A 27,782-nucleotide genomic window follows, 5' to 3' on the forward strand; every position below is an offset into this window, starting at 1 on the left:
TTACCAAGTGTTCATGCAACCATCTCATTTTCCCAGTAAATAGGATATAACAAGCTGGCAGATTTGGGATTTGACCAAAAGGAATTTTTTGAAATAATTACGTAGCACCATGCCAAAAACCAGAAGAGCCCGAAAGAAAAGGGGGAAAAATGAACATGTAATACTCCCATGAACCACACATGATTTTATATCACTCCACCTCAGAGAACTGTGCCTGATATATTGCAAAAGAAAAAAGCACATTTAAAAAATCCATTAGTTTTACTTGTGCTACAGAAAAGGACATAGATAACAGCTCAAAAAATATGTTGTCTTTAAATAAGCTGGCACTGAAATATGCATAGCTATGCCTGATGGCTTCAGACCTAGACCTTAACTGTTTCTACAATCTACAATAAGAAAAGTCCTTTTTAAAGAGACAGCTGGTAAGCAAGAGATTGCCCTCCAGAAAACATACACACACTGCATCTAAGGCTCCTGTAAGGAAAAAGTAAAATATCAAATTTAAGTTAAGGTAAAACTGCACAAAAAAACATGATACAATAGCACTCTACCACTTAGGCCCAGTATCTGCAATCTCCCATTAGCACTATTTCTTGTGGTCCAGGTAGCTAAAAATCCTATGTTTTATCAGGGATCACTTTGCCTTGCCCTTCTTTGCCCTGTTTGAAAAGGTAAACTTGCCTGTTCTGCTGTCTGCCATGATCCCTGCTTGTCTCCCTGTAGGGCAGTTCAGTGCATCTGCTCCCTAGCTTCCATTTTCTCTCCAGCAGCATGTGACACAACAGACAATAGTGCAGGCAAACTGCTCAGACACAGAGAGCTGCTTTGGAAGAGAAGGATCTTGAGAAACACTCACAGCCCACTAGCCTCCTGTGAAGAAGTATGTATGCAAACGTTTTTGCCACTCTGTACATTTACAACTATGGCTAATGGCTACTAAACCATGTGACCCAAGAAAGCAAATTTAAACATTTTCAACTTAATAAAGTGCTTTGGGGGCCAGTTTTGCGCACCAGATCCCAGAGAATCACACTGTTAAGCCACAACTCATAGGTTTCAGAGGAAAAAAATGTAAAAAAGTCAAGCTTACCTCTGTGGATGCATTGTTAACACAGTGTTATGTCAATACTTATAAAACATGGAGGACAGGCTCTCAGTACTCAGACAGAAAGGGCTTGGCACTTCAGCTTGATGATCTGTCTTCCTAATAAAAGCTAATCCTGGATTGGCTACTTTGGAAAATCTGAATGTAAAGCTTCTGGGGATTGGCTGAAACACTTCCTGAGCGATTATCTTTGTGCAGCTCTGGCAAGCAGGAGCCATCCTGTGCACAGAGAAGACAGGCTAAACTAGGCCCGTTTTAGCAAAAGAAACTTAAAACGAGAGCCACAGGCACACAAACGCCTTGCAAAGAGCAGATTTTTAAGCAGAATAGAGCAAGAACCGAGTGCCAGTCCAAAAGAAACATTTCTCCAACGACATCTGTTGGTTCTGCTTGAGTTTTTTTTTAAACCTGCAAGTTTCCATAGGTCACCAAAGCTGCTTTGCCTTTGGGGAGAGCAACGATTTTATTTTTTAAAACTCCCCTAAAAGCCACGCTAGAGGAAAAACATTTTGCAGTCACACACAAACAAACAACACAGCATAAGGCATGCAGTGAAACATACAGCAGGCAACAAGGCCAAGAGCTGAAGTTCATCTGTTATATAACAGCCACACAGCTCAAAAAGCAAACATGATTCTTCCACACATACTAATAATATTTAAGTGAGATTTAAGAACTCTTGCTATGGATTTTTACTAACACAGACAATGCAGGTTACACTCTAATGTAGGAGACTGACTTCCTGACCACTTACAATACCCATTTCCTAATTAAATATGTAGGATGCAGAAAATAATAATGTTTTTCAGTAATGTGTGAGGTGCTGTTTTCACAAACAACCCCCTCCCTCATCCCTAAGGCCTTCTAAAGTTGTCAGTTAAACAAAAATCTGACTTTCCTATTAGTCTGCTGCAGCTGCAGCTTCCTGCCCATTAACCCTATCACATTCGGCTTTCTTTTTTTTAAGACGCAGGCCTTGCGAAGGGTTGAATTTCAGTGTGTGGAAAAATACCAGAGCTGCTTTCAGAACAGGGAGGAACAATGCAAGTGCTCTCTGAATTTAGCACGTTTCATGTAAAATCCTTAAACAAAAAATTCATTTGAAAAGACAGGATTTTAAAAAAGGAAATGTCATTTTAGCGCAAGAGCATAATTTGTCAAACAACCAGCTTGATTTAGGGCCAACTCTTAAAGCACAGTATTCCAAGAACAAAATGAGCTTTCATTCTGTAAAAAAAAAAACCAGCCTGTGTTGCAGTTTTGTTACCAAGAGACGTTGCTGTGCTGTGGGAAGCACAGTAGTTCTAGATGAAACATTTCAAAGAACAGGTTTTCACATATGCCCTCAAATATTGCTTATATTTAAATTAATTCTCTGGATTCACAAAAACAACAAATAAGGAGGAAATCAACTTAATCCACAAATTACTTTGTAGATAAATGTATATCTTAACAATATGTATATCATTTTGTTAATGAAACATTAACAAAACTCGACCAGCAGTCTTATATACACAAACTGACATTTTAAAAAAATGGTTGACTAGAAGCAGATAGTAAGAAAACTAAGCTTTGTATCCAAAATCAGAATGAAACAAGCAATTATCTATACAGTATATCTTGGAAATTCACATAAACAAGGAAGATATATATACAGATAATGGCACATTGTGCCTTGAAAGCAGGAAGGCCAACAAACAAATCAACCCGATTTTTAACTGGCCTTCTAGAACAGATTGGTTTAATAATCACATCAAATGAAAGCTAGTTAAAAACTTTTCCCCAAATCTCAACAGCAAGCGATGTAAGCAAAATTAGTACATGCACACACAAACCTTTTCATTGTGAATTTCAGTTCAGTCACACATTTATAATCCAATGCACAGAAATAATCCTAGACTACTATGCCTCATGCTGTGGTTACATTTTCTTGAGATAACAATCATTTTCACACTTCACAAGGAAACTCTCAGAAGAAGCCCTATGTTCCATGCCAAAGCTGTTTTTCAGGCTGTATCAGTGAAGAAGTATAGTGCTCATTTCACATATATATTATACAGCTTCTCAGAGGAGGAAGCATTTTTTTGCTTTCAAATCCTACCCACATTTTCATGGACAAGCAGCAATACAACTCCAAATGTATTTTCATCCTGCTTTTTAGAATAAAGGAGAAACTAACCTCTGAAATAAGGGGAAATGCATTAGCCACTTAAAGCAGCAAAAGTAATCTGTAAATGGATGGAAAATCCATGGAGTCATATACAAATGTCATAGATAAACAAATGTTCACATTCAAACCTTTCTGTGCAGGTAGGTATAAGAGTGAGGGTGTTTATCTGAGTTTACAGAACCCTATTCTGAAATATCAGCTACAAGGAAAACAAACACTAGCTAAGAAGTATAGTTTATTAATGAGATACTATGCAGAAGCATGTGTTTAACTTAAATTCCTAAGATCACTGGAAACAAAAGATTTACCAGATAAATCTATAATTTAACCAGAGATGACACTCAGCTAGATACATGATAGTTGTTAATACAACTAATTACAAAAGGTTTAGTAAAAGCTATAGCTTACTCAATGGCTTTTTTATTTCTGAAGGAGTCACTGTTCCATTTGCCTGACATAAAGACCAGAGCATTTTATTCTATCCCAGCAAATCTCCTGGTTCCATACTTAACACTACACAAATTAAAAACACCTAGTCTTAATAAATGTGCTGAAAAGCTGGAGCAAATCTGACCTTTTTATCAGTCATAATAGTATGACTGTACATACTACAAAATGTTTGCTAAAACCAAATTCGTTTGATGTAATTTTCAGTTTGTTGACTGTAGTGAGAAGCCTTTCTCCAAGGAGTCTCAGATAGCTCACATGACAGTATTATGTATTTTCCTCACAACAACATATTGTGTATGTTTGACTGGAAAGATAATAACTAGCCCTTCACAATGGTCCACCATTATACCACAGTGGCTTTTTATGGAAACTTGCCACATCACATAGCAATGCATCAGTTTTCTCTTTTCCTTGGACTATTAGGAATGCAAGAAAAGGCTACAGCTTAGTATGTGAAGAAAGCTTCACCCCCCTCCCTCCTCCTCTCCCCCAAGAAAATGAGCATGCAAGCCAGCATTGGGACACATGCATACACAACACATATATATCATGACCAACCCCTTTCCATAAACAGCTTACCACACAAAGCTGTTTCACATTTAAGGAACCACAACACTGTAAAATACATACAGAAAGACATCTTATCGAGGCTGAAAGCACAGCAGCATTCAAGGCTGAAACATAGACTGAAGGAAATTGTCTACAAAAGAAGTAACATGGTAGGTAGTGGGGCAATGACAGTGCAAGCAGCAAAACACGCAAAGCAAAAGATGTATCATAGGAGAGGAAGCAGAGAGTAAAGGAAAGAGAGAGTGAAGAGAACTGGATTTTTAATTGTACTGTTTGAGTCTCCTTTATAGGGAAACTTTTTGTTGCCAACCACCCACCTCCACCTTTGGGGAAATGGGGCTCGTTTACATGTCAAGCACCTACTGAATTGTCCCTCAAAGAGCCTTCACAAAGAAAAGAAAATATTGGCACCCAGGACACTTGTTGAGAAGATGAGCATGGAGCCACCCCATTGACTGTTGCCTGACTCTAGCACAGAGAGAATAAAATATTTATTGGGGGGGGGGGGGACAGGTTTTCCTCTCCCTCCCAGCTGATTTGCTAAAAGGGCTGAAAGTGTGCTTGACAGGGAGTATCTGGGATGTGATTTTTGCAGGGAGCTTGTGTAAGGGGACTCCCCACACCCTCTCCTCTCCCCCCCATTGGGTTTCTTGTACTGAACTTTAAACGGTTCCGGCCCAGCTTACTTGTCCAAACGTGTCTCCCGCTACGACCCACCTCAAAATTTAAGATCTTCAGGCGAGGCCCTGCTGGCAGTCCCGCCAGCCTCACAGCTGCGGCTGGCGGGGACGAGAGACAGGGCCTTTTCAGTAGTGGCTTCCCGCCTATGGCACGCCCTCCCAAATGATGTCAGGCAGGCTTCCTCCCTCCTATCTTTCTTCAGGAAAGTTACGACCTGGTTGTGGGACCAGGCTTTTGAGCAATAACAGCAGCATTAATCTCTACCACGCTTTTTAGAACTCAGTGACAGACCCAGTTTTTAGACTCAAAATGTGCCAATTGTATATCTACATGTATATTTTTATGAACGTTTAATGTATTGGATTTTAATCGATTGAATGAACTGTATTATTTTTATATGTGTGTTTTATTGTAAGCCGCCCTGAGTCCCCTATTGGGTGAGAAGGGCGGGATACAAGTATTGCAACAAATAAATAAATAAATAAATAAATGATGGAGCGGGGGGGAGGGCGCTTCTTGACGCATGGCTGGATGGACGGACACGGGACACAATGATTAACCTCCTTCATCCTATCCCTCATTCACAATTAATATGCCAATATGGCTTTACAAAAATGTGGGAGGGGGTCTGAAACCCCAAAAACTTCATGTCCCAAGCATTTCCAATAGGGGAGACTCTACTTGTATGAGGGTGCAAGATACCTCTGAGGTAATGAAATCATTGACTGGATATATGGATATTCCATTTTAGTGGGCTGCTGAGTCACTAATACATCACACTTAAAGGAAGAGAGAAAATCCAAAGGTAAATGTTTCTGAAGTATGCTGATAAGGCATAACGAAGGTTTCAACATCATTAAGCAAAGAAATATAGAATTGAGCAAATCACCATTTGCTTAGTTTAGAAATCAAAGATATAGCCATGGAATATCAGTATGCAAAGGGATCTTCAAGTACCTTAGAGAGTGAAAGAACAAAGTAGTGTTCCCTCACTACTTAGCGGTTCACTTTTCGCGGATTTGCTTTTTCAGGGTTTTTCAATAAACTCTAAAAGACTATCAGAAATCATAAAAAATTACAATTTACAGCCTAAGGAAGGGAGGCAGGAGAAGCCAAAGGGATAGAAAAGGAGCCCAAGCGGCAACGGGAGGAGAAGGAGGCGATTTATCAACACACGATTGGTTGATAAAGACTTAAAATAGTGTATAACTACTAAAATAATGTATAAATATTAAAATAAGTATAGTGTCCCTACTTCGTGGGTTTTCACTTATTGCGCGTGGTCCTGGAACCTAACCCCCACGATAAGTGAGGGAACACTGTAGGTAGCATACGTTTTTGTCAATGTAGGGCAGATCCACAGTTATCCCAAAGGATGAATGAATCAGCTCTTTGGTGGCTAAATGAGACACAGAGCTGTTTCAGATTAACATGGCCTTGAATTGTGTTAACCAAAGTCACAGATTGGTCTGAATTCTCTCTGTAATAAATCATGACTTTGGGCTTGTGAAAGCAGTTGGGCCCATTCTGAGACAAAACCAGCTGCAACTGTTTACATAGCCATCCTATATTCCCCAGGGTGCCTGCACAATATCAGATGGCATCTCCCCCTCTCCTCCCCCCGCCCCTTTTCATCATCAAGGCACCCAGCAAGTGCAAAATGGCTAGTATCAGCTGCTTGTTGCCGGAACTGATGCTACCTGATTTGATGAGGCGATCGGAGAAGGGAGTGGTAAAGGAGGAAGCCATTCCTCCTCTCTTCCCTTGTTTTGGTGCCCTGGCTGATGTTCCTACAGGTGATAAATGACCATCGCTAATCATGTAGAACTCGCTACCTGCCACAACAAGAAGAACAGGAGGGAGAGAGTAAGGGTGGTTTTTCAGCAACTCCAAACTGAGTACAGTACCACCAGATAGTCAACACTCTCTCCTGCCCCCACAACTGCTGGGGGGATGATAGTCAAAACCATCCCAGGGTCGATCCAGTGTTGACCATGCTGGACCGGCTCATGATAAATTATCTGTCTAGTGCAGCCCTAAGCCTGTAATTTTACAAGGTCTTTAGTACTCTCTGATAAAGTGTGCTGGTGACTCACTAAACCACAACTCCCATGATTCCACAGCATCAAGCCATGATAATTAAAGAGTGTCAAACTGCATTAATTCTAAACGGTAGATACACCCTTAGTCTACAATAGGTCTCTTTACAGACTCACTGTAAAAAGATATAGGGTAAGAAATCAAGATATTTACAAAATTATAAAGACTTTTCTAACTACTATATGAAACATGGAAATTTGATACATATAATTGATTTATTTTATGAGTCAATTCAATTTATGTCTTAATGAGACAATACATACAAGTATACCTTTACTTTACTTTACTCATGCACTAATCACCCTCTGTACATAGCAATTGATGTCTTGGTTTTAAGAATTGTCAAGTTATGTTGTTTTATAACTATGTTATTATATTGTGTTTTAAATGTATGGATTGTTTTTCTTATGTAAGCCGCCCTGAGTCCCTTCGGGGAGATGGAGGTGGGGTCCAAGAATAATTTTATTATGATTATGATTATGATTATGATTATTATTATTATTATTATTATTATTCCTCAGTTAGCAAATAGATATGTTCGTGGGCATCACTTCTTTAACAGAAATGTTGATAACTAAGATAGAAATAACATGGAAGGAATAGGAAACAATTCCTATACTACAAAAAAGAAGAGCAGTTCAGTGTGTTTCACCAAACATTTCATTCAAAACCAGCAATGTGCACATCTGTACACATAATAAAAGTGAAAATGTGTGTGTGTCTGTGGGGGGGGGGGGGCACAGGTGTCTGCTCACACAGACAGCCTTTGGCCTCCACAAACAGGCTATAGTTCCCATTGCTGAGGAGCCACCCTCCCATAACATGGCAGGTTACAGCGAGCACATCCCAGTGTTCCTTTCACTCCCCATTTGCATGACCCCACCCACTGCCTCTCCCTTAACCCTTCCCTACCTTTTCCTGTGGCACACAGCAAACAGAGGAATTGATCAGCAACTGAACATCCTGGAGAGGTTTGAGGAGAATTCACCATGACTTAGAGGAATTGTAGGGACTGGGATGTATGGTTCACCTGCAATCTAAGAGCACTCTGAACTGCACCAATGATGGACCTGGAACTAATTTGGCATACAGACCCAACGTGGCCAAATTTGCATACTGGCAGGGTTTGGGGGTGACTGACCTTGACATCCAGGCATTATAGTTTACCAGTTTTCAGAGAACACTGAACCCATCTGATGATGGATCTGGACCAAACTTGGCACACAAATTCAAAATGGCAAACTGGTGGACCTGGGAAGTGATTGATCTTCATCTCTGGGAGTTATAGTTCACCTATATTCCGTGAGCCCTCTAAGCCCCACCAGTGATGGATCTGGACCAAACTTGGCAAACAGACACAATGCTGCCAACTTAGGGTGATTGACCTTGGCATCAGAGAGTTATAATTCACCTGTATTCAGAGAACACTGAACCCAGCAAGTGACAGATCTGGACCAATCTTGGCACACAGACCCAACATGGCCAACTGTCAATACTAACACGATTTCAAGGTGATTGCCCTAGGAATCTGGGCGTTGTAGTTCACCCTTATCTAGAGAACACTGAACCTAGCAGATGATGGATCTGGACCGCATTTGGCACACAAACCCAAGATAGCCAACTGAGGAAGTTTTGGGAGATTGATCCAAGATTTTTTTGGGAATTGTAGTTCACCCACATCCTTACGCGTTTTCTAATGGGATCATTCATAAAAAAAAACCAAAAGCAAAGACTGGCTTTTTTCTAACAAATAGCATAACATATGACCAAACTGATATTACCTAACATCCAAAAACAAATAATTTCAAATTTCAAATAACCTGGGCACTGCTGAGTTTCCAAACTAGTGTGAAATAAAATAATATGCATGCTCAGTAAGAAATGTCTAGTTGCTTTACCTCACTGGCAGATCTGCTTCCATGTTTTTCATATAAAAGCAACATTTCCAAATACAACTGAAATATAGTTGATTCTCTGTGGGAAATATATCGTGGCTCTGGGACTGCAATGGCACTGATGGTGACTGGGCACATAGCCAAAGCAAGACACTCAATCCCCAGAGAGAGGATTTGGTCACATATCAGACAGTAATTTAATATACGCAAAAGCTAGATGAGGCCTCTAGTTCTGATCTTCCAAATGAACAAAATGGTTTACTAAGTTAAAGCAAGGGATCTTAAAGTTCCAGTAAAAACAGGGACTAATTGGGACTCCTCTCAGGTAACACATAGTTTTGAATTCAAATGAGAATTACCTCACTACAGTAAACATGTTATTTAAGTGTTTCAAATTAGGTAGAAGGGAAGAAATTGTGCCGTTTGATCTTCCTTATTTGCAATGACTTTGCATATTATATACCCAAAGAATGAGAGGTAAAAAGCACCATTTTATTGCGACAGTTTATGTTGCTGAAAGTAAGCAAGTTTTTAGGCTTCCAGCTAAAGCAATTGAAAGCAACCCCTGCTGCAATCTCTGAATGAGACCTCTTATCCTGTAATAAAAGGCAATTAAAATTCATGGTCTGCTGCAGGCTTAGCCAATTGCTTTTGGGAGGTGTGGTTATTTAGGTGGCGAGGTGGAGGAGATAAACAAAGGACTGGGAAGAACAGGAAGGAAGGTAGAAATAGAGGTTTAAAGTCAGAGATAGCAATCAGCAGTGCTTTGAAGAAACAAAGCAGTGAAAGGTGAAGTGGGGGTTGGAAACAAATTAAAAGCCTGGAAGGAAACACAGGAATGGATGAATAGGTCCAAACCAACAACAAGCACGCCAGTTTATTTTACAGATCTCCAAAAATTGCATATCATAGAAAAAACAGTTCTCAGCAAACGCACTCCCACTGCTTATGACACACAGTTTGGAGATCTCAAAAAGCACCTACCCTGTCTTGACAAAGACAAACTAGGATAGTTTTCCAAAAACTCAAGGAACAGCATTTTTAGCTAACAGAACAAGGGAAAACAATTGCTGGGACAGGTTCAGGCAAAAAGGGAAGGGCTGCAGGATAATTGAGTAAACAGGCAACCTAAACTATGTAATAGGAAAGAAAGAAAGAAAGAAAGAAAGAAAGAAAGAAAGAAAGAAAGAAAGAAAGAAAGAAAGAAAGAAAGAAAGAAAGAAAAGAAAAGAAAAGAAAGTATGCAAAATTGGCCTGCTCATATACACACTCCGTAAATGAGCTGCTGCAGATGGCTTGGTGTGCCAGATGGGAGCCCAGTTAGGCAGACATGGAATATGCTTTTTGAAGCAGGGGTTGCCTTCAGTGCTACTAGGCTGAAGACCCGTATCTTAACAGTAGCGAGAAAAAGAAAATATCTGCTTTCACTGAGAACTAAGGAAGAAAATATTCACTAATCTGTGTATTTTCAAGAGAGACTTCAATCTCTCAAGGCAGTTTCAAATAAGCTTTCAGCATTTGATAAGCAGGAAAGATAATTTCACACACACCTCAAAATCAAAAACAAGGCCACTAAATACTGCAATATCTGAAATTCTGCACAAAGGAAATCAGAAACAAAGCGTGTGACATTAGATTTCTCTCGTATTAAAAATATTTGGTTTAAGATTTCTAAAGCATATGAATCTCCAAGCAAGCAAACATTGAAGCAGAATTTCAGTAGACCCACATAGGCTGTTAAGATATTAGGTAAAGGGAATAATGCAAAATGGCCTTTGGCTATGTAAATCACCCTGAGAGGTAATAATAGGCGTGCTTGTTTGTAGCAGCAAGAAGAATGTTGTTTTGTCTTTATTATCACAAGCATTTTACCCTATTCTTTGGGTAAAGAAGGTTGATACTGTAATGTAAGAAAAACTGGTTTGCAATCTTACAAGTACTGTAATACAAATTGATATAGACAAGGAAAAGGCAAAATCAGGTACTAGAGGTATTCACAGGGCATACATTCCTGAATCTTTTGTGAAAATAGGAAACGGGGTAATATGGTACCTTACTGAAATGAAAAATTTCCACCAGAAATTACTGTAGAGCAGGCCTGCACAACACACAGCCCATGAGCCGGATGTGGCATGTGGAAGGGGCTGGGTTTGCCCTTGGCTAGTCAGCCCTTCTTGTGCCTGGGAAGGACCAACCAGCCAAGGAGAAGCTCAGGTCCCTTGCTAGCGTTGTGCCATTCCCATTGGAACAGTTCAAGGCTGGCCAAGGATCAGAGTAGCTGTTATATCTTGTTTCTTTAGTTTAGATTTAACAAGAGCCCTAAGAAGAGTGCTGTTGTCTTTTACCAAAGGCCTACCTGTTGTTGTTAATCAAATCAGTTCTGATATGGCAATCCTAACACAGGCTTTCTCAACATGTCCCATTTCATGATCTTCAGCAAGTGAGCAACAAGGCCATGCCATCTGAGATTAAAGGTGATCCTCCATAGTCATTCTAACTGGCAACCACTGATGACTCCATTCTCCATAAATTATCCACTCTAACGTCTAGGTAAATAAGCATTTCCTATCTGCCCACCAAGGGAGAGAAAAGTAGCCAGCTCCATCATATTCTAGCTCTATATTTCAACTGCCATTACATGGTATTTTAGGGTTAAAGAGAGAAGCCAGAAATTGCTGAAGTTCATTCTCTGCCGGAATCCCCTCTTCCTTGTGTTTTATTTAGATTATATAAGCCTGAGGGTAGACAAGGGCCCTGCCAATGTCTTCCACAAACAGCCCCTGACCAAGTGAAGGCTTTCATTTGGGGACAATTTCATACTGGGTTTCCTGTTGTTCCTCCAGAATGGACATCCCAGAGTTCCTTTCTCTCTCCATTGCAGTGGAATTTGCATGACCCCGCCCACTGCCTCTCCCTTAACCCTTTCCTACCATTTCCCATGCCACACAGCAAACAGAGGAACTGATCTGCAACAGAACAAACTAGAGAGATTTGGGGAAAATTCACCATGATTTATAGGAGTTGCAGTTCACTTACATCCTGAGAGCACTGTGAACCCAAACAACGATGGATCTGGACTAAACTCGTCACTTCCAGAAACCACTGCAACCCACACAAATGACGGACCTAGACCAAACTTGGCACACAGACCCCCCCCCCCATGACCCACTTTACATGCTGGTGAAGTTTGGAGGAGGATGGACCACGGATGATGGGATTTGCAGTACCTTCATCCACACCCAGAGACTACTACGACCCCCAAATCTGCCGCACAAATTCCCCATTAGCTACTGTGTATCCTGGTGCATTTTCGGAACAGGGATAACGGAAATTGCAGTATCTTCACTCACTTCCAGCAACCACTGTGACCCCCCACAAATGATGGACATGGACCAAATTTGGCACAGACTTCCTATGATGTACTTTATGGGGGAGGTTGGGGGAGGATGGACCACAGACAATTGGATTTATGGTACCTCCACCCAATTGCACAGACCGCTACCACGAATGATGGGCTTGGACCAAATTTGGCAGACTTCCTATGATGCACTCATGTCCTGGTGAGGGTTGGGGAAAGATGGACCACAGAAAATTGGATTTGTAGTACCTTCACCCAATTCCACAGACCACTGCAACCCCCACGAATTATGTGCTTGGACCAAACTTGGGACACAAAACGCCCATGACTAACACAACATACTGGAGTTGTTTGTGGGGGGACCGACTCACCCGTTTGGGGGTTGCAATTCACCCTATATCCAAAGCATTCTGAAACCCATCAATGACGGATCTGGCCCAAACTTCCAACACAGAACCCTGGTGACCAACTGAACATACTGGAAGAGTTTGGGGGAGGACTAGCCTACCCACATGGGAGTTATAGTTCACCCTGCATCCAAATAGCATTCTGAACCCTACCAATGTCAGATCTGGCCCAAATTTCCTACACAAATTCCTACTGAATATACCTCTTTGGGAATTTTCCAAGTCCTCCAGAGAGACTATGAAAACTTCCAGTAGAAGTCATTTTTTTCAATAAAGTTTGCTTTTATCCACTGTGTCCTGCTTCCATGATAAATTCAGGCACATAGGGGTAATACTTTAGTCTCAAAGATGCCATAAGACTTTCTCCCTCCCATCCCCCTTATATTGAAATAGACCAGGGGTCCCCAATAGACCAGATGGCCCATCGAAGCCATTTATCCGGCCCCCAAGCCACAAGGGCAGAAGGGGGTTGGGCTAAATGACCCAAGGGGTCTCTTCTTCTCTTACAACCCTTATTATTATTATTATTGTTGTTGTTGTTGTTGTTGTTGTTGTTGTTGTTGTTGTTAACATTGAGGCTGGGTGGCCATCTGTCAGGGATGCTTTGCTTGTGCTTATGGTGCACAAAGGCAGAAGGGGGTTGGGCTAAATGGCCCAAGGGGTCTCTTCCAACCCTCTTTATTATTATTATTATTATTATTATTATTATTATTATTATTATTATTAACATTGAGGCTGGGTGGCCATCTGTCAGGGGTGCTTTGCTTGTGCTTTCGGTGCACAAAGGCAAAGGGGGATTGGACTCAATGGCCCAAAGGTCTTTTCCAACCCTCTTATTTATTATTGTTGTTGTTGTTATTATTATTATTATTTATTGCTCGGTGGCCAACTATAGTCAGGCCCTCCAATGGTCCAAAGGATCGTGAACTGGCCCCCTGTTTAAAAAGTTTGGGGACCCCTGAAATAGACCTTCTTAGCTGCATACAAAATTACCTAATATCCAGACACTTACGGTAGTTACAATGATCTTGAGCAGAGTAACTCCACTGAATGAGCTCTTACACATTACAGTTATATAATTCTGATTGTGCTGTACAATTTTTGTGTTGAATGAGACCAAAACACAACCAGATCAGGAACTGCATGTACAACTGAAGCATTACTATTGTCAGTTCTGTAGGACATACAAATACATGCTAACTGAGAATGCACATTTCTGAGTACAATGGGCCAGCATTGCAACGGCGACAGTCCACATGGAATGGTATAGGATTTAGGATGTAAAAAAGAATGTCTTCACAAAGTATGTAATTAAATTATGGAATTTGTTGCCAATGACACAACATAGAATGCTTTAAAAGAAAAATAGACAAATTAAGAGAGAGCAGTATACTGAAGGTTATGAGTTATGATAGTTATATCCTGTCTCTAGGATTAGATACAACCTGCCCCTGAAAACAAATTATCAGGAAACTATTATGTCCTTGAATGTTAGTTATTGTCTGTACAGTTCTCAGAGATACAGCACAAGTTACTCTGTGAAACTGGATACTACTGGACCAGACAAAAGTCTTTGATCAGAAATAGCAGGGTTCTTATACTATTCTTATCCCATGCCGAATCTTCGTATTTCTATTCTGGTACTCATCTTTTCCCCAGGAAAAATGTGCTTTCAAAATGGCACTGCTTTAAATTTTATTTTGTTAGCTTGTTTATTAGTTCTGTGTATTGAGAAAGACATAGCTATGTTAGTCTGCAAAGAGATCTTGTAGCATCTTTGAGATTTACTGGGATAAAAAAGTTGGTTGTGTAAAATTCTTTAGATTTAAATACAGTATATGAACAGATTTAAATACAGTATATGAACGTCTGCATCTGATGAAGTAGATGTCAGCCTACGAAAGCATATGCTAGCAACCTATTTCACTCCACCTGCATACATTTGCCAGTGTCTTAGTTTAGGACCTATACTAGCACACATTAACTGAACTGAATATAAACTATAGAATTACAATCTTTATCTACATTGGATCCGTCTTTTTGAAATAGCCTGTACTTCCAGAGGAATTCGTGCTCTACAGGAGTCTGTCTTATACTTCAGGTTATGTGGAAATTCAAGCAAATCCACTTCGGCAAAATGTTTTTTGCAAGTGCACACATGCCTCTAAACAAAGGCGAATCTTGTTTATTTGGAATTGTGAGTACCTATTGTTTATGTTGGATGAGCTTTCCAGCTTCCTGTCTCCATCTTAATTAGGTTCAGTTGCAGTAACTGATGTTACTTCTTACAGACAGCTAGATAGTTGGGCTGCAATCTACAACAGGCTCTGATAATACTTCAGACTCCACCCACTGGGTATAATGTTTCAAACAGATCAATGGCTGGGTTAGAGCATTTGCAATTCTGGAACTCTTCCCAGACAGTCTATTAGCCCTGCCTGAAAAGACAGATATTTTTATCCAGAGCTCAGGAAGGCTCAATCACATGACTGAGCTGAACCAGTATTTCTAGCATGCATAGAAGCTAGAAGTTGCATGTATTCTATTTTGGTCTATACTGAACAATTTTTTTGTCATTTTTGTGATTGGGCCTATTTGTTCAAGTAAAGGCCATACACACCTCATCTTGCTACAATCTGGATGAAAAGAAATAGCAAGTTCCTGCTGCTTGCAATTAAATATTGGCAGGATGTGAAAGTCCTTCTGATGAGACCCATTAACTCTCAAGCCTCTTAATCTGCTGAGCCATCCCGAAAGGTGTTCTGATCCTTCCCTGCTTTCTCTAATGGCATCTTGTGCCATGTAGGAACCAGCACAGCAAATTCCTCTCATAATTGTACCACATCATTTTTTGCTTGTTTAAAGGCACTCACATTTAAACTTCACAACCACAAAGATAATGTTAGTTCAGAAGCCTCCTCTACAACATAAGTTTAAACAGGAAGCATGATTTTCAGGAGTGCACAGAAAGACATGTTAGAATTAGTCCCATTTCATGAAATCTGCTGTGGTATACCCAATACTATAGAATACCATAAACAATATATTGGTATGCTATTAATACTGAAATACAGTAATTAAAAGTAAATAAAGGCACACTTAACTTAACGGAACACTGTTTTACTGTATTATAGAAACAGTTTTTTTTTTAAAAAAAACTTGAAGTATTATTTCTTCCATTTTTCCCCCTGGTTGCTTGAGTTTCAGTTCACTTAGTGTCCATTTATGGGAAATATTTTTAATGGACACTGTTCATACTGAATGTAATGATTTCATTCAAAGGGCTCCTTTTTCTACTAGATATGATGTGTAGGCATGTGTAGTTTTATAAATTAATATTACTCTAAAGCAAGCACACATCACATGTTAAATTATCTGAGGGGAAAAAATCCCCATTGATCACTTTCTGAGATTTCTTATTCTTTCAGTTCTTGTGATGACTTATGGGCCATGTAGTCCCGTTCCTAGTACTGTTGTGACAGATGAAGAGGAAAACTTGGGTTTCCCACCGTTTCTGCCAGAATTGGAGCCCTTGCAGCTGCAGGCTGTTTGCCCACAAGAAGTCACACAAACAAGCCTTGAGGAGAAATCTCCCCCATTTTCTCGCCGCCTTTATTATAATCAAGATAGACACGCGCGGGAGGCGACTCGCCGAAGCGCCCGAATAGCTGCCAGGCAATTAGATGATTAAGTCTGGTTCCCTTGGGAAAGTTTAAGGAGTCCTGCATCTGGACAGTTTAGGTTTCGGTTCTTGTTCCCCAGAGAAAGTCTGCTTTGGCGGGAAAACAAGATCCTATATAGATGCTTGGCCACAAGGATTCCTTGCAGAGTCAATTCATCAGCTTCGGGAGTAGATTGTGTGTGGACTACGCTACTCCAGTTTCCAGGACCTTGCTCTCGTTTCCAGCCCTGCCTTGTTCCCCGGACCTCGCCACGGACCCTCGCCACGGACCCTGTTCTTGCTCCTCGCCTCTTGTTGCCTTGAATCAAGCCTTGTTTACCAAGAATCTAGTTTGCTTCCTAGCCTTGCATTAAACTCCATGGACTAAAGGACCTTGTCATCTCCCCTCACTTTGCTTGGCAAAGTGAGTGTTTCGGTTATTGGATTACAACTTTGGACCTTAATATTTCATATTGGACATTGTTTCCTTGGACTAATTTTGACCTTTCCTGAAAGGTCTACTTTTGAACTATTTCCTACACTTGCTTTTATTAACTTTATATATTTCCTCAATAAAGATATTAGATAGATTCTGGCCTCTGTGTATGGTTATTGGTGCTCTGCAGCCTGGGTCCTGACAGTTTGACTCCGCCACCTTAAGCACCAATTAACCTAGGCCAGAATGTCTACCGGAACCGGGGCGGGAGACCAACCACTCAGCTATACCATCGCCAAGGATGAAGTGGACAGAATCCGAGATATGCTCCATACGCAGGAGGGGGAAATACGGGGTTTGAAGGAACGCGGAACCCGTCTCCCTGCCCTGGCGTTGCCAACCAAGTTTTCTGGAGAAGCTTCCAAGGTTCATGTTTTCCGTCGTCAATGCCAGGCATACCTAGAAGCCCGTCAGGCCGAGTTTCCCCAAGAAGACATCAAGGTGGCGTGGATTTACAGTCTCCTAGATGGCCCAGCGGCCAATTGGGCCACGGCGCTGTTCGATGAAGCCTCCCCACACCTAAGTTCCGCGCAAAATTTCCTGAATCACCTTAAGGCGACTTGGGGGATCGAGGACAATTTAGAGGCGGCCGGCCACAAACTCAGGCCCTTGTCCCAGTACATAGCCGAGTTCCGAGTGCTGGCTCAAAGCACCGGTTGGAATGACATAGCCCTCAGAGGACAGTTTCGGGAGGGTCTCAACATCGAGATGTTGGAAGAAATCTCCAAGGTGGATCCTCCAAATTCTCTTGAAGGACTTATTAACCAATGTTTACGAGCTGAAGTCATGCTTGCCAACAGAAAACAATCGCTCCGAGGCCAGAGTGGGAGAGCTGGAGCAAAACCTCCCGCTCCCGCCGGCATCCAGCCACGTCCAGTGTGGAGACCCCCGCCACCAGCCCCATACCCCAGAGAAAGCGGGGAGGTGCCGATGCAATTGGGCAACGTGCGACCCAGATTAGACGTCGCCGAGAAGGCCCGCCGACAACGTTTAAACCTCTGTTGGTACTGCGGAGACGGGGGCCACTTTGCCAGAGAGTGTCCAGCCAAAAGAAAGCCCGCCGCTCGTTTGGCGGCGGCGTCCTCCGTGGAGACGGAAGCGGCCGAGGCGGCTGGCGCAAAGCCGGCGGGGGAAGCCAGCGACCGGGCGTAGAGAGGCTCGCCAACCCGGTCAGAAACCCCACTCAAGAGCCGCCAACCGGGGTCCTATTTCTCCTAGTGGTCACCTTGTGGTCAGCGAAAAAAGGACCCGTCATGATCCATGCCATGATAGATTCAGGAGCAACAAACAATTTCATCGATAGAGAGTATGCCGACTCTCTGGGATTACAATATCACGATTTCAAGAACGCCCGGGTGGTGCAAGCCATAGATGGCCGCCCCTAAAGACAGGTCCAGTAAGCCAATGGTCTGAACCCACCAGAATGTGGATAAGGGAACATATGGAAGAGATTTCCTTCTTTGTTACCGAAGTTCCTCACTTCCCTGTGATTTTGGGGATTCCATGGCTGACACTCCACGACCCCAGCATCTCTTGGACCAACAGAGAACTGCAGTTTGCTTCTAAATATTGCCAAAACCATTGTCTTGTAGCCAAGGTCTGCCATGCCACAGACGCTGAATCCATCATCACCTTGCCCAAGAAATACTCAGACTTTTGGGATGTTTTCAATGAGAAGGAAGCCGAGTAACTACCCCCGCATAGGCCTTATGATTGTGCCATTGACTTGATGGAGGGGGCCCCGATTCCGCGAGGGCACCTTTACTCTCTAACGGAACCAGAGCAAGAAGCTCTCAGGGAGTTCATAGAGTCAAACCTCCGCAAGGGGTTCATCAGACCCTCTCAATCCCCAGCGGCTTCCCCGGTGATGTTTGTGAAAAAGAAGTCAGGGGATTTACGCTTGGTTGTGGACTATAGAGCATTGTATAATATCACGAAGCGGAACCGCTATCCCCTGCCTTTGATCTCGGACCTATTAGACCGGCTCCGAGGGGCCAAGGTTTACACCAAGCTGGATCTTCGGGGGGCTTACAATCTAATTCGCATCAGGGAGGGGGACGAGTGGAAAACCGCCTTCCAGACTAAATTCGGATTATTCGAGTCCCTAGTCATGAATTTCGGTTTATGTGGAGCTCCCGCAACGTTCCAGCACTTTGTCAATGATATCTTTCAGGACTATCTAGATCGGTTCTTGATTATCTACTTGGACGATTTTTTGGTGTTTTCTAGATCACAATCAGAACATGAGAAACACGTCAGAATGGTGTTACAACGTTTGCGGGATCATGGACTATATGCCAAGTTGGAAAAATGCGCCTTTGATCTTGAAGAGGTTGATTTCCTGGGTTACCGTGTCTCGCCACAAGGGCTCTCCATGGACCCGGCAAAAGTTTCAGCAGTATTGGAATGGCGGGCGCCGACCAACAAGAAAGAGGTGCAACGGTTCTTGGGGTTCGCGAACTACTACCGCAAGTTCATTCCAGACTTTGCCCGCTGGTCTGACCCAATCACCAGCTGCATCCGTGGGAAACAGCCTTTCCGCTGGACGGAGCAAGCAGAGAAAGGGTTCCAGCAACTAAAGAAATTATTCACGTCCCAGCCAATTCTTCAGCACCCGGATCCTAAAACCCCTTTTGTTGTGCAGGCTGACGCCTCCGATGTGGCAATTGGAGCTGTACTCTTGCAACCAGTGGGAGACCATCTTCACCCTTGTGCCTTTTACTCCCGTCAACTAACAGCCCCAGAGAGAAATTACACTATTTGGGAAAAGGAGCTTTTGGCCATAAAGGCAGCCTTTGAAAATTGGAGACATTGGTTAGAAGGGACCAAATTTCCCATTGAGGTCCATACTGATCATCGGAATTTAGAGCATCTAAGAACTGCCCGCAAGTTAAATCAGAGGCAGCAGCGCTGGGCTTTATTCTTTGAGTGTTTTGACTTCCAGATCCATTATGTAACCCCAGCTCAGACCAAGCAAGCAGATGCTCTATCACAGAAACCAGAGTATGCTGCAGGGCGCAGAGAGACCTTTGAATCCCAATTGCTGCAGCCCGAGAACTTTGCCACGCTCACAGTGGGGAACACCAAATCCACTCCAATTGAATCAACTGCCTCTACCCCAGGGCCCCTTTGTGCTCAGGAAATCAGAGCCAGTCAACAGGCGGATGCCTGGGCTCAAGAACAAATTCGCCAAGGACTACATTTTCCTTTTTCACTTAAGGATGGGTTACTTTGCTACAGAAATCACGTCTACATCCCTCCAGGACCAGGCAGAGAAAAGGTGCTTCGTCTGTGTCATGACTGCAAGCCAGCAGGGCATTTTGGACTATTTAAAACCATGCATTTGATCCTACGAGATTTTTGGTGGCCCAAGATCCGCAAGGATGTAGAAAAATATGTCAACACCTGCCCGGTATGCCAGCGTTCCAAGACAAGAAGGGAGAAGCCCTCAGGGCTTCTGCATCCCCTTCCTACTCCATCTCGTCCATGGGAAATAATCTCTGCGGATTTTATCACTGATCTACCACCTTCCCTTGGATTCACCACGATCCTAGTAGTGGTGGACCTTTTTACCAAATTGGCCCATTTCATTCCCTGCGATGGCCTCCCCACGGCCAAGGAGACTGCAGATTTATTCCTTCAACATGTTTTCAGACTACATGGATTGCCCAAGAGTTTAGTCACAGACCGTGGATCTCAATTCACCTCTTGTTTCTGGAAGGCACTACAGAAACTATTGGGCATAGACTCTCGTTTATCTTCAGCTCACCATCCCCAAACGGATGGGCAAACCGAGCGCACCAATGCCACTTTGGAACAATACCTTCGCTGTTATGTAAACTATCAGCAGGACAATTGGGCTTCCCTGTTACCACTGTCAGAGTTTGCCTACAACAATGGTGTCCAAGCTTCAACTAAGGAAACCCCGTTCTTTGCAAACTACGGCTTCCATCCACGTTTCTTTCCTCCTGTCATTGAAACCTCAGAAGTCCCCGCAGCGGAGGACTGGTTACAAGAACTCACAGCGGTGCAACAACTATTGCTCCAGCAACTGGACCAAGCCAAGGAGGACTATAAACGCCACGCTGACAGTCATCGCCAGCCGGGCCCCGAAATCAAGGTAGGAGATCGGGTTCTTTTGTCCACTCGCTTTTTGCCCTCCCACCGTCCCTGCCGGAAGCTAGATGCCCGTTACATTGGTCCTTATCCAGTGGTGGCGCAACTTAACCCCGTGACTTTCAAACTTCAACTTCCGCGCTCCATGCGCATTCATCCAGTGTTTCATCGCTCCCTGCTCCTTCCGGCGGAAGGTGTGCGCCCTGATGCAGACCGGCTGGCCCCCACTCCTGTTTTGGTGGATGAGGAGGAGGAATTCGAGGTTCAGGACATTATAGATTCTCGCTTCCACCGCCGCCGCCTTCAGTATCTCATTGACTGGGTGGGTTTTGGCCCCGAAGAACGCTCTTGGGAAGACGCTTCTACAGTCCATGCCCCCGATTTAGCCCGCCGCTTCCATCAGGCCTACCCCGCCAAGCACCTCGGGTGGAGAGCCCATTTTGGAGAGGGGCCTTGAGGAGGGGGATAGTGTGATGACTTATGGGCCATGTAGTCCCGTTCCTAGTACTGTTGTGACAGATGAAGAGGAAAACTTGGGTTTCCCACCGTTTCTGCCAGAATTGGAGCCCTTGCAGCTGCAGGCTGTTTGCCCACAAGAAGTCACACAAACAAGCCTTGAGGAGAAATCTCCCCCATTTTCTCGCCGCCTTTATTATAATCAAGATAGACACGCGCGGGAGGCGACTCGCCGAAGCGCCCGAATAGCTGCCAGGCAATTAGATGATTAAGTCTGGTTCCCTTGGGAAAGTTTAAGGAGTCCTGCATCTGGACAGTTTAGGTTTCGGTTCTTGTTCCCCAGAGAAAGTCTGCTTTGGCGGGAAAACAAGATCCTATATAGATGCTTGGCCACAAGGATTCCTTGCGGAGTCAATTCGTCAGCTTCGGGAGTAGATTGTGTGTGGACTACGCTACTCCAGTTTCCAGGACCTTGCTCTCGTTTCCAGCCCTGCCTTGTTCTCCGGACCTCGCCACGGACCCTCGCCACGGACCCTGTTCTTGCTCCTCGCCTCTTGTTGCCTTGAATCAAGCCTTGTTTACCAAGAATCTAGTTTTCTTTCTAGCCTTGCATTAAACTCCATGGACTAAAGGACCTTGTCATCTCCCCTCACTTTGCTTGGCAAAGTGAGTGTTTCGGTTATTGGATTACAACTTTGGACCTTAATATTTCATATTGGACATTGTTTCCTTGGACTAATTTTGACCTTTCCTGAAAGGTCTACTTTTGAACTATTTCCTACACTTGCTTTTATTAACTTTATATATTTCCTCAATAAAGATATTAGATAGATTCTGGCCTCTGTGTATGGTTATTGGTGCTCTGCAGCCTGGGTCCTGACAGTTCTTACTGAAAAGAAACATACTTTTACTCTGACATTTACAGAAGATAGTAAAACATGGCATAGTTAAAGTAAAGCCAACCACTGCCTGCTGCATTCAATATCAGCCACAATGTTTGTTCGGATTAGAGAGTGCAGGTCCCCAGACCTTATTGCCACTGGAAATAGTGTGGAGTTTAATTTGATTCCCAAGGACTCCAGGAAAAATGAGAGGCGGGGTTAAGGCAAGATTGGGCATTTGTGATGGGTGCAGGGGCCACCTCTGACTCATTTCCTACCCACCCTACATCCTCTGAGGGCTGCACATTCAGTTTTTGACAAAATGGGAAGTGATCAAAAGGTCATTTCTACTTGTGCTTTATGTGCTTTGGGGATTTAAATAATGTATGGGACTCCATGAGGAGATTGCACTTTGGGAAATCCTCCAGAGGTATTTTGGTTTGTGTGTGTGTGAGAGAGAGAGAGTGTGTGTATGGTTTTTGGTTGTGTTTTCAATATAGTTTTTCGGGGGGGGGGGGGGGGGCTTGGGGAACTCGTGAAATCTGTCAAGCTACAGTATTCCCTCCCTTTGACTAAGAGAACAAAGGCAGGATAAAGCAGCCTTTCCCAATCCAATGACTCTTTAATTCCCAGCCATATGACAAATCTGAACGATGCCAGGATGTAGAAGGTTAGACCAATGCGAATAGCTCCTTCGTTCACAATGTACGGTACTCATTATTTATTTTAGTTGTTAATTTTACAATTTTGAAAGCTGTCTTGAGTCTTTAAAAACATAAAGAATGGGCAAGCAGTGATGGACACAACAGCTATTCTACAACCACAATGCCCACAACCCCACTGAATAGTTGCCAAATTTCATGCTACAGTGATAACTTGTGTCTGTGAGTGCAGTTCAAAAGTAACAAGTTGGAAAGGAATGACTACAAGATAAAAGAATGTCAAACCTCTTCCAGTCCCAGTTTTTCCTCTCCTAACCTCTTCCTCCCAGTTTTCCAACTACAAGAGAACAAATCTGAGGAGAAATAGTAGGCAGTCCTTTGTTGCACAATCAACATTCCAAAACACCAGGTTGCAGCTAGGTGTTGTTCAGTGTTGAGCAAGAAATGAAGATGGGTAACTTTAAACTCCAGCCAACTCTACTGGAAAAGAGCAATTTAGCATCATTTGGATCAGATACATAACTGCTTGTTATTTATCTACTTGTTGTTTATTCGTTCAGTCATTTCCAACTCTTCATGACCTCATGGACCAGCCCACGCCAGAGCTGCCTGTCGGCCAACGCCACCCACAACTCCTTCAAAGACAAGCCAATCACTTCAAGAATACCATCAATCCATCTTGCTCTTGGTCGGCCCCTCTTCCCTTTTCCTTCCATTTTCCCCAGCATCATTATCTTCTCCAAGCTTTCTTATCTTCTCATTATGTGGCCAAAGTACTTCATCTTTGCCTCTAATATCCTTTCCTCCAGTGAACAGTTGGGCTTTATTTCCTGGAGTATGGACTGGTTTGATCTTCTTGCGGTCCAAGGCACTCTAAGAATTTTCCTTCAACACCACAGTTCAAAAGCATCTATCTTCCTTCGCTCAGCCTTCCTTATAATAATAATAATAATAATAATAATAATAATAATAATAATAAAACTTTATTTATACCCCGCCACCATCTCCCCGATGGGGACTCAGGGCGGCTTACATGGGGCCATGCCCAGGACAATACAATATAACAAAATATAAAAAACAACATATCATAATGCAATTAAACAATACAATAGATAATAATGTGCAGTACAACACAAAGTCAAGAAAGCAATATAACAAGGGCCCAGCTTACGCATCCATAGGTTACTACAGGGAATATCGTTGCTTTTACTATGTGGACCTTCGTTGCCAAGTGTGATGTCTCTACTCTTCACTATATTATTGAGATTAGTCATTGCTCTCCTCCCAAGAAGCAAGGACTAATAATAATAATAGTAATAGTAATAACAATAGTAATAAATCATCCCAACAAAGGATTCCCCCAGACACGAAGCAGCCAAGCTTTGAAGCTGAAAGGCTATTCAATGCTAATCAAAATGGGAAATTGAAACATTCACACATGCCTCCAACAGACAAGAGTTCTTTCTTTCTCCCACCCTGGACATCATTCCACAGATATATAAACCCCACTTGCCTTGTTTCCAACAGGCCTCACAACCTCTGAGGATGCCTGCCATAGACGCAGGCGAAACGTCAAGAGAGAATGCTTCTGGAACATGGCCATACAACGCAGAAAGCTCACAGCAACCTACTTCTCTTTACCATATTACACAAATGTAATGTGCACCTCAATTTTGGCATAGTCATTTAGGCAAAAAAGGTGTGGCTTAGATTGATGTAAATATGGTAGTTTTAGCCTTCTTACTCAGATAGAAGCTTGAATAGGGCTACAGTAATTAGGCTTTGGCATTTTGGAGAATATGCTCAGCATGATAACTATTGTCCTTGCTCTCTGCTGAGCATGATAATGATGAGCAGACCTTCTTCTCAAGCCCTGACAACTCTGATGGCAAGGCTGGAGTGACTTATTTGAAGTTGGGACAAAGTTAGTAGATGTGGCTGAAAACTAAAAACTGTAAAATCAGGACAGTAAATAAATAACACCACTCAGAAAACAGAGGAATTCCTGACAGGAAACAATCAAGGGCAGCTAACACCTCACAACAAAGGATTTCCCCAGGCAGAAAGCAGCCAGGCTTTGAATCTGCAAGGCTACTTAATGCTAATCAAGGTGGTCAATTGCAACATTCACACCTGCCTCAGACAAGTTCTTTTTCCCACCCTGAACATTCCACACATATATAAATCCCACTTGCCTAGTTTCCAAGAGACCTCACAACCTCTGAGGATGCCTGCCATAGATGCAGGCAAAATGCCAGGAGGGAATGCTTCTGAAACATAGCCATACAGCCCGGAAGACTCACAACAACCCCTCTTATTTTTCCAATGGGTGTCCTTCCTAGGGGCTGCAGCTCTCGTGTTTTCAAGGTAGCAACAACAAACCAAGGAAAGGCGAACAGGGGAAGCAAGGGGAATATGCTGCCTTTGCAGGACTATAACTCCCACAGGTTGTAGTAATGGGGCTACAGCTCTGAAGCCCAGAAGGAGTAACTTTCCCCAAAGTCCAGGCTGTGATGAGGGCGCTACCTTGAAGTAGGTGAATTGGAGGAACTCGTAGGACTCGCGGTGCTGGAACTCCTACAGCACCACCTGGCTGGGCTGCGACTGGCGAAAGGCGGGCAGGCCTTGCTTGCAGCGCTTGAGGCACTACGTGCACTGGACCAGGTCGCCAAAGTAGCGCAGCTCCAGGAAGCCCTGGAAGCGGCGCAGTGAGAAGTAGCTGCGGGTTTGATCCCCGCCGTCACCCTTCTCCTCCTCCTCCTCCTCTTTCTTCGCCTTCTCCCAGCTCCATGCGGTTGGAGCTGCAGTTGAGGTGGCAGAAGGCCTCGCTGTCGCCAAGTAGCTGATGCTCTATGCGCACCCTAGAGGACTGCGCCTTCCACAAATACGAAGTTTACATATAGCTTGAGCCGCCCATGTATACAGATGTTCTGTATAGTCTTGCCACCTTCTCTTGATCTCTTCAGCTTCTGTTAGGTCCTTGCCATCTTTGTTTTTGATCACGCCCATTTTTGCCTGAAGTTTACATCTGATGTTTCTAATTTTCTGGAAGAGGTCTCTTGACCTTCCTATTCTATTGTCTTCTTCTACTTCCATGCATTGCTTGTTTAAAATCCTAATCTACTACCCTAGTCAAATATATCACATATAGCTGAATTCATGTTCCTTGCTTTAATTCCTGTGGACACATTCACTTCCTTTGGCTGTGGAACGCTCTTAGATTATCATTTGCAAACTGTTATTAGTTGTCCTCAGTGAAAAGCAAAAAGTAACAGTGAGTACATGGGGCCACTTTGTTTTATTCAGATAAAGCTGGAATAATAATAATAATAATAATAATAACCCTACAAACTAGAGCTGACAGCTGGCACAACAAAACATTGCATGGAAAGTTCCTTGACAAAATTGAAGGAAAAGCTGATAAGGAGAAGACTTTGCTATGGCTCACGAATGGGACCCTGAAGGAGGAGACAGAAGGCCTGATCCTTGCAGCCCAGGAGCAAGCCATCAGAACAAATGCAATTAAGGCCAAGATCGAAAAATCAGCTGATGACCCAAAATGCAGACTCTGCAAGGAAACCGATGAAACCATTGATCATATCCTCAGCTGCTGTAAGAAAATCGCACAGACAGACTACAAACAGAGGCACAACTATGTGGCCCAAATGATTCATTGGAACTTATGCCTCAAGTACCACCTCCCAGCAGCAAAGAACTGGTGGGATCACAAACCTGCAAAAGTATTGGAAAATGAGCACGCAAAGATACTGTGGGACTTCCGAATCCAGACTCACAAAGTTCTGGAACACAACACACCAGACATCACAGTTGTGGAGAAGAAAAAGGTTTGGATCATTGATGTTGCCATCCCAGGTGACAGTCGCATTGACAAAAAACAACAGGAAAAACTCAGGACCTCAAGATTGAACTTCAAAGACTCTGGCAGAAACCAGCGCAGGTGATCCCGGTGATTGGCACACTGGGTGCTGTGCCAAGAGATTTCAGCCGGCATTTGGAAACAATAGACATTGACAAAATTACAATCTGCCAACTGCAAAAGGCCACCCTACTGGGATCTGCACGCATCATCCGAAAATACATCACACAATCCTAGACACTTGGGAAGTGTTCAACTTGTGATTTTGTGAAACAAAATCCAGCATATCTATCTTGTTTGCTGTGTCATACAATAATAATAATATAATACATCTTTATTTATATCCCGCTTTTACTGTTGTATTGAATGAATACTTTGTTTGGGCCTTTAGGAGTTAAATTTAAATCCTACGTCATATCCAATTATAGACACTTGTGTGGTAAGTATTCGTTGGACAGCTGCCCTGTACATGTGAACTACTTTCTTCTTGTTCTCCACAAACTAGTACATCATTCACTAAGCTAAGAAATGAGGGCAGAAATGTGATCAATGTAGTGAGAGCACTAGGACAGACAGGATGTAAATAACTGCTTCTACTTTCTATGTTTACAGTAATAGAAATACACCGCCCCCTAGTGTTTCCTCACACTGGAATCATGAAAAGGTTTCATTTAAAAAGAGCAAAAGATGTTCTTTTACAAACCCTTGAAAAGGTAGTTGTCTATAGCACAGTTGTGCCCAATACATATGCAAAGATAATCCTTCTTAAGTACAGGATTTAATAAATGTGCTTTAATGAATGCTGAATGAATGATCAGCATTATAACCACCATATTTTATGTTTTAATTATCCTTCTTTATTTTATTGTTAGCTACTTTTCTATGTTAGCAGAG

General features: G+C 42.8%; 1 protein-coding gene across 8 annotated transcripts in view; it reads right to left on the minus strand.

Annotated features, from left to right (window-relative positions):
• The window catches only part of zmynd8 (zinc finger MYND-type containing 8), a 112,852-nt gene that overhangs the window by 71,973 nt on the left and 13,097 nt on the right, over window positions 1-27,782 (minus strand). The window contains exon 1 of one of the 8 annotated variants that reach the window (XM_008110102.3): window positions 2,944-2,966. The exons of 3 other annotated variants lie outside the window; for them this stretch is intronic. In XM_008110102.3, the coding sequence (XP_008108309.2) occupies window positions 2,944-2,951 (8 nt within the window). In that variant the 5' untranslated portion in view covers window positions 2,952-2,966. Of the gene's footprint in view, window positions 1-4; window positions 644-684; window positions 961-1,093; window positions 1,202-2,943; window positions 2,967-27,782 lie in introns of those variants that run through there. 4 more of the 8 variants (XM_003220617.4, XM_062978908.1, XM_008110097.3 and 1 more) reach the window with 4 other exon arrangements.

The sequence above is a fragment of the Anolis carolinensis genome, chromosome 4, assembly GCF_035594765.1.
Source record: "Anolis carolinensis isolate JA03-04 chromosome 4, rAnoCar3.1.pri, whole genome shotgun sequence".
NCBI classification, from domain to species: domain Eukaryota; kingdom Metazoa; phylum Chordata; class Lepidosauria; order Squamata; family Dactyloidae; genus Anolis; species Anolis carolinensis.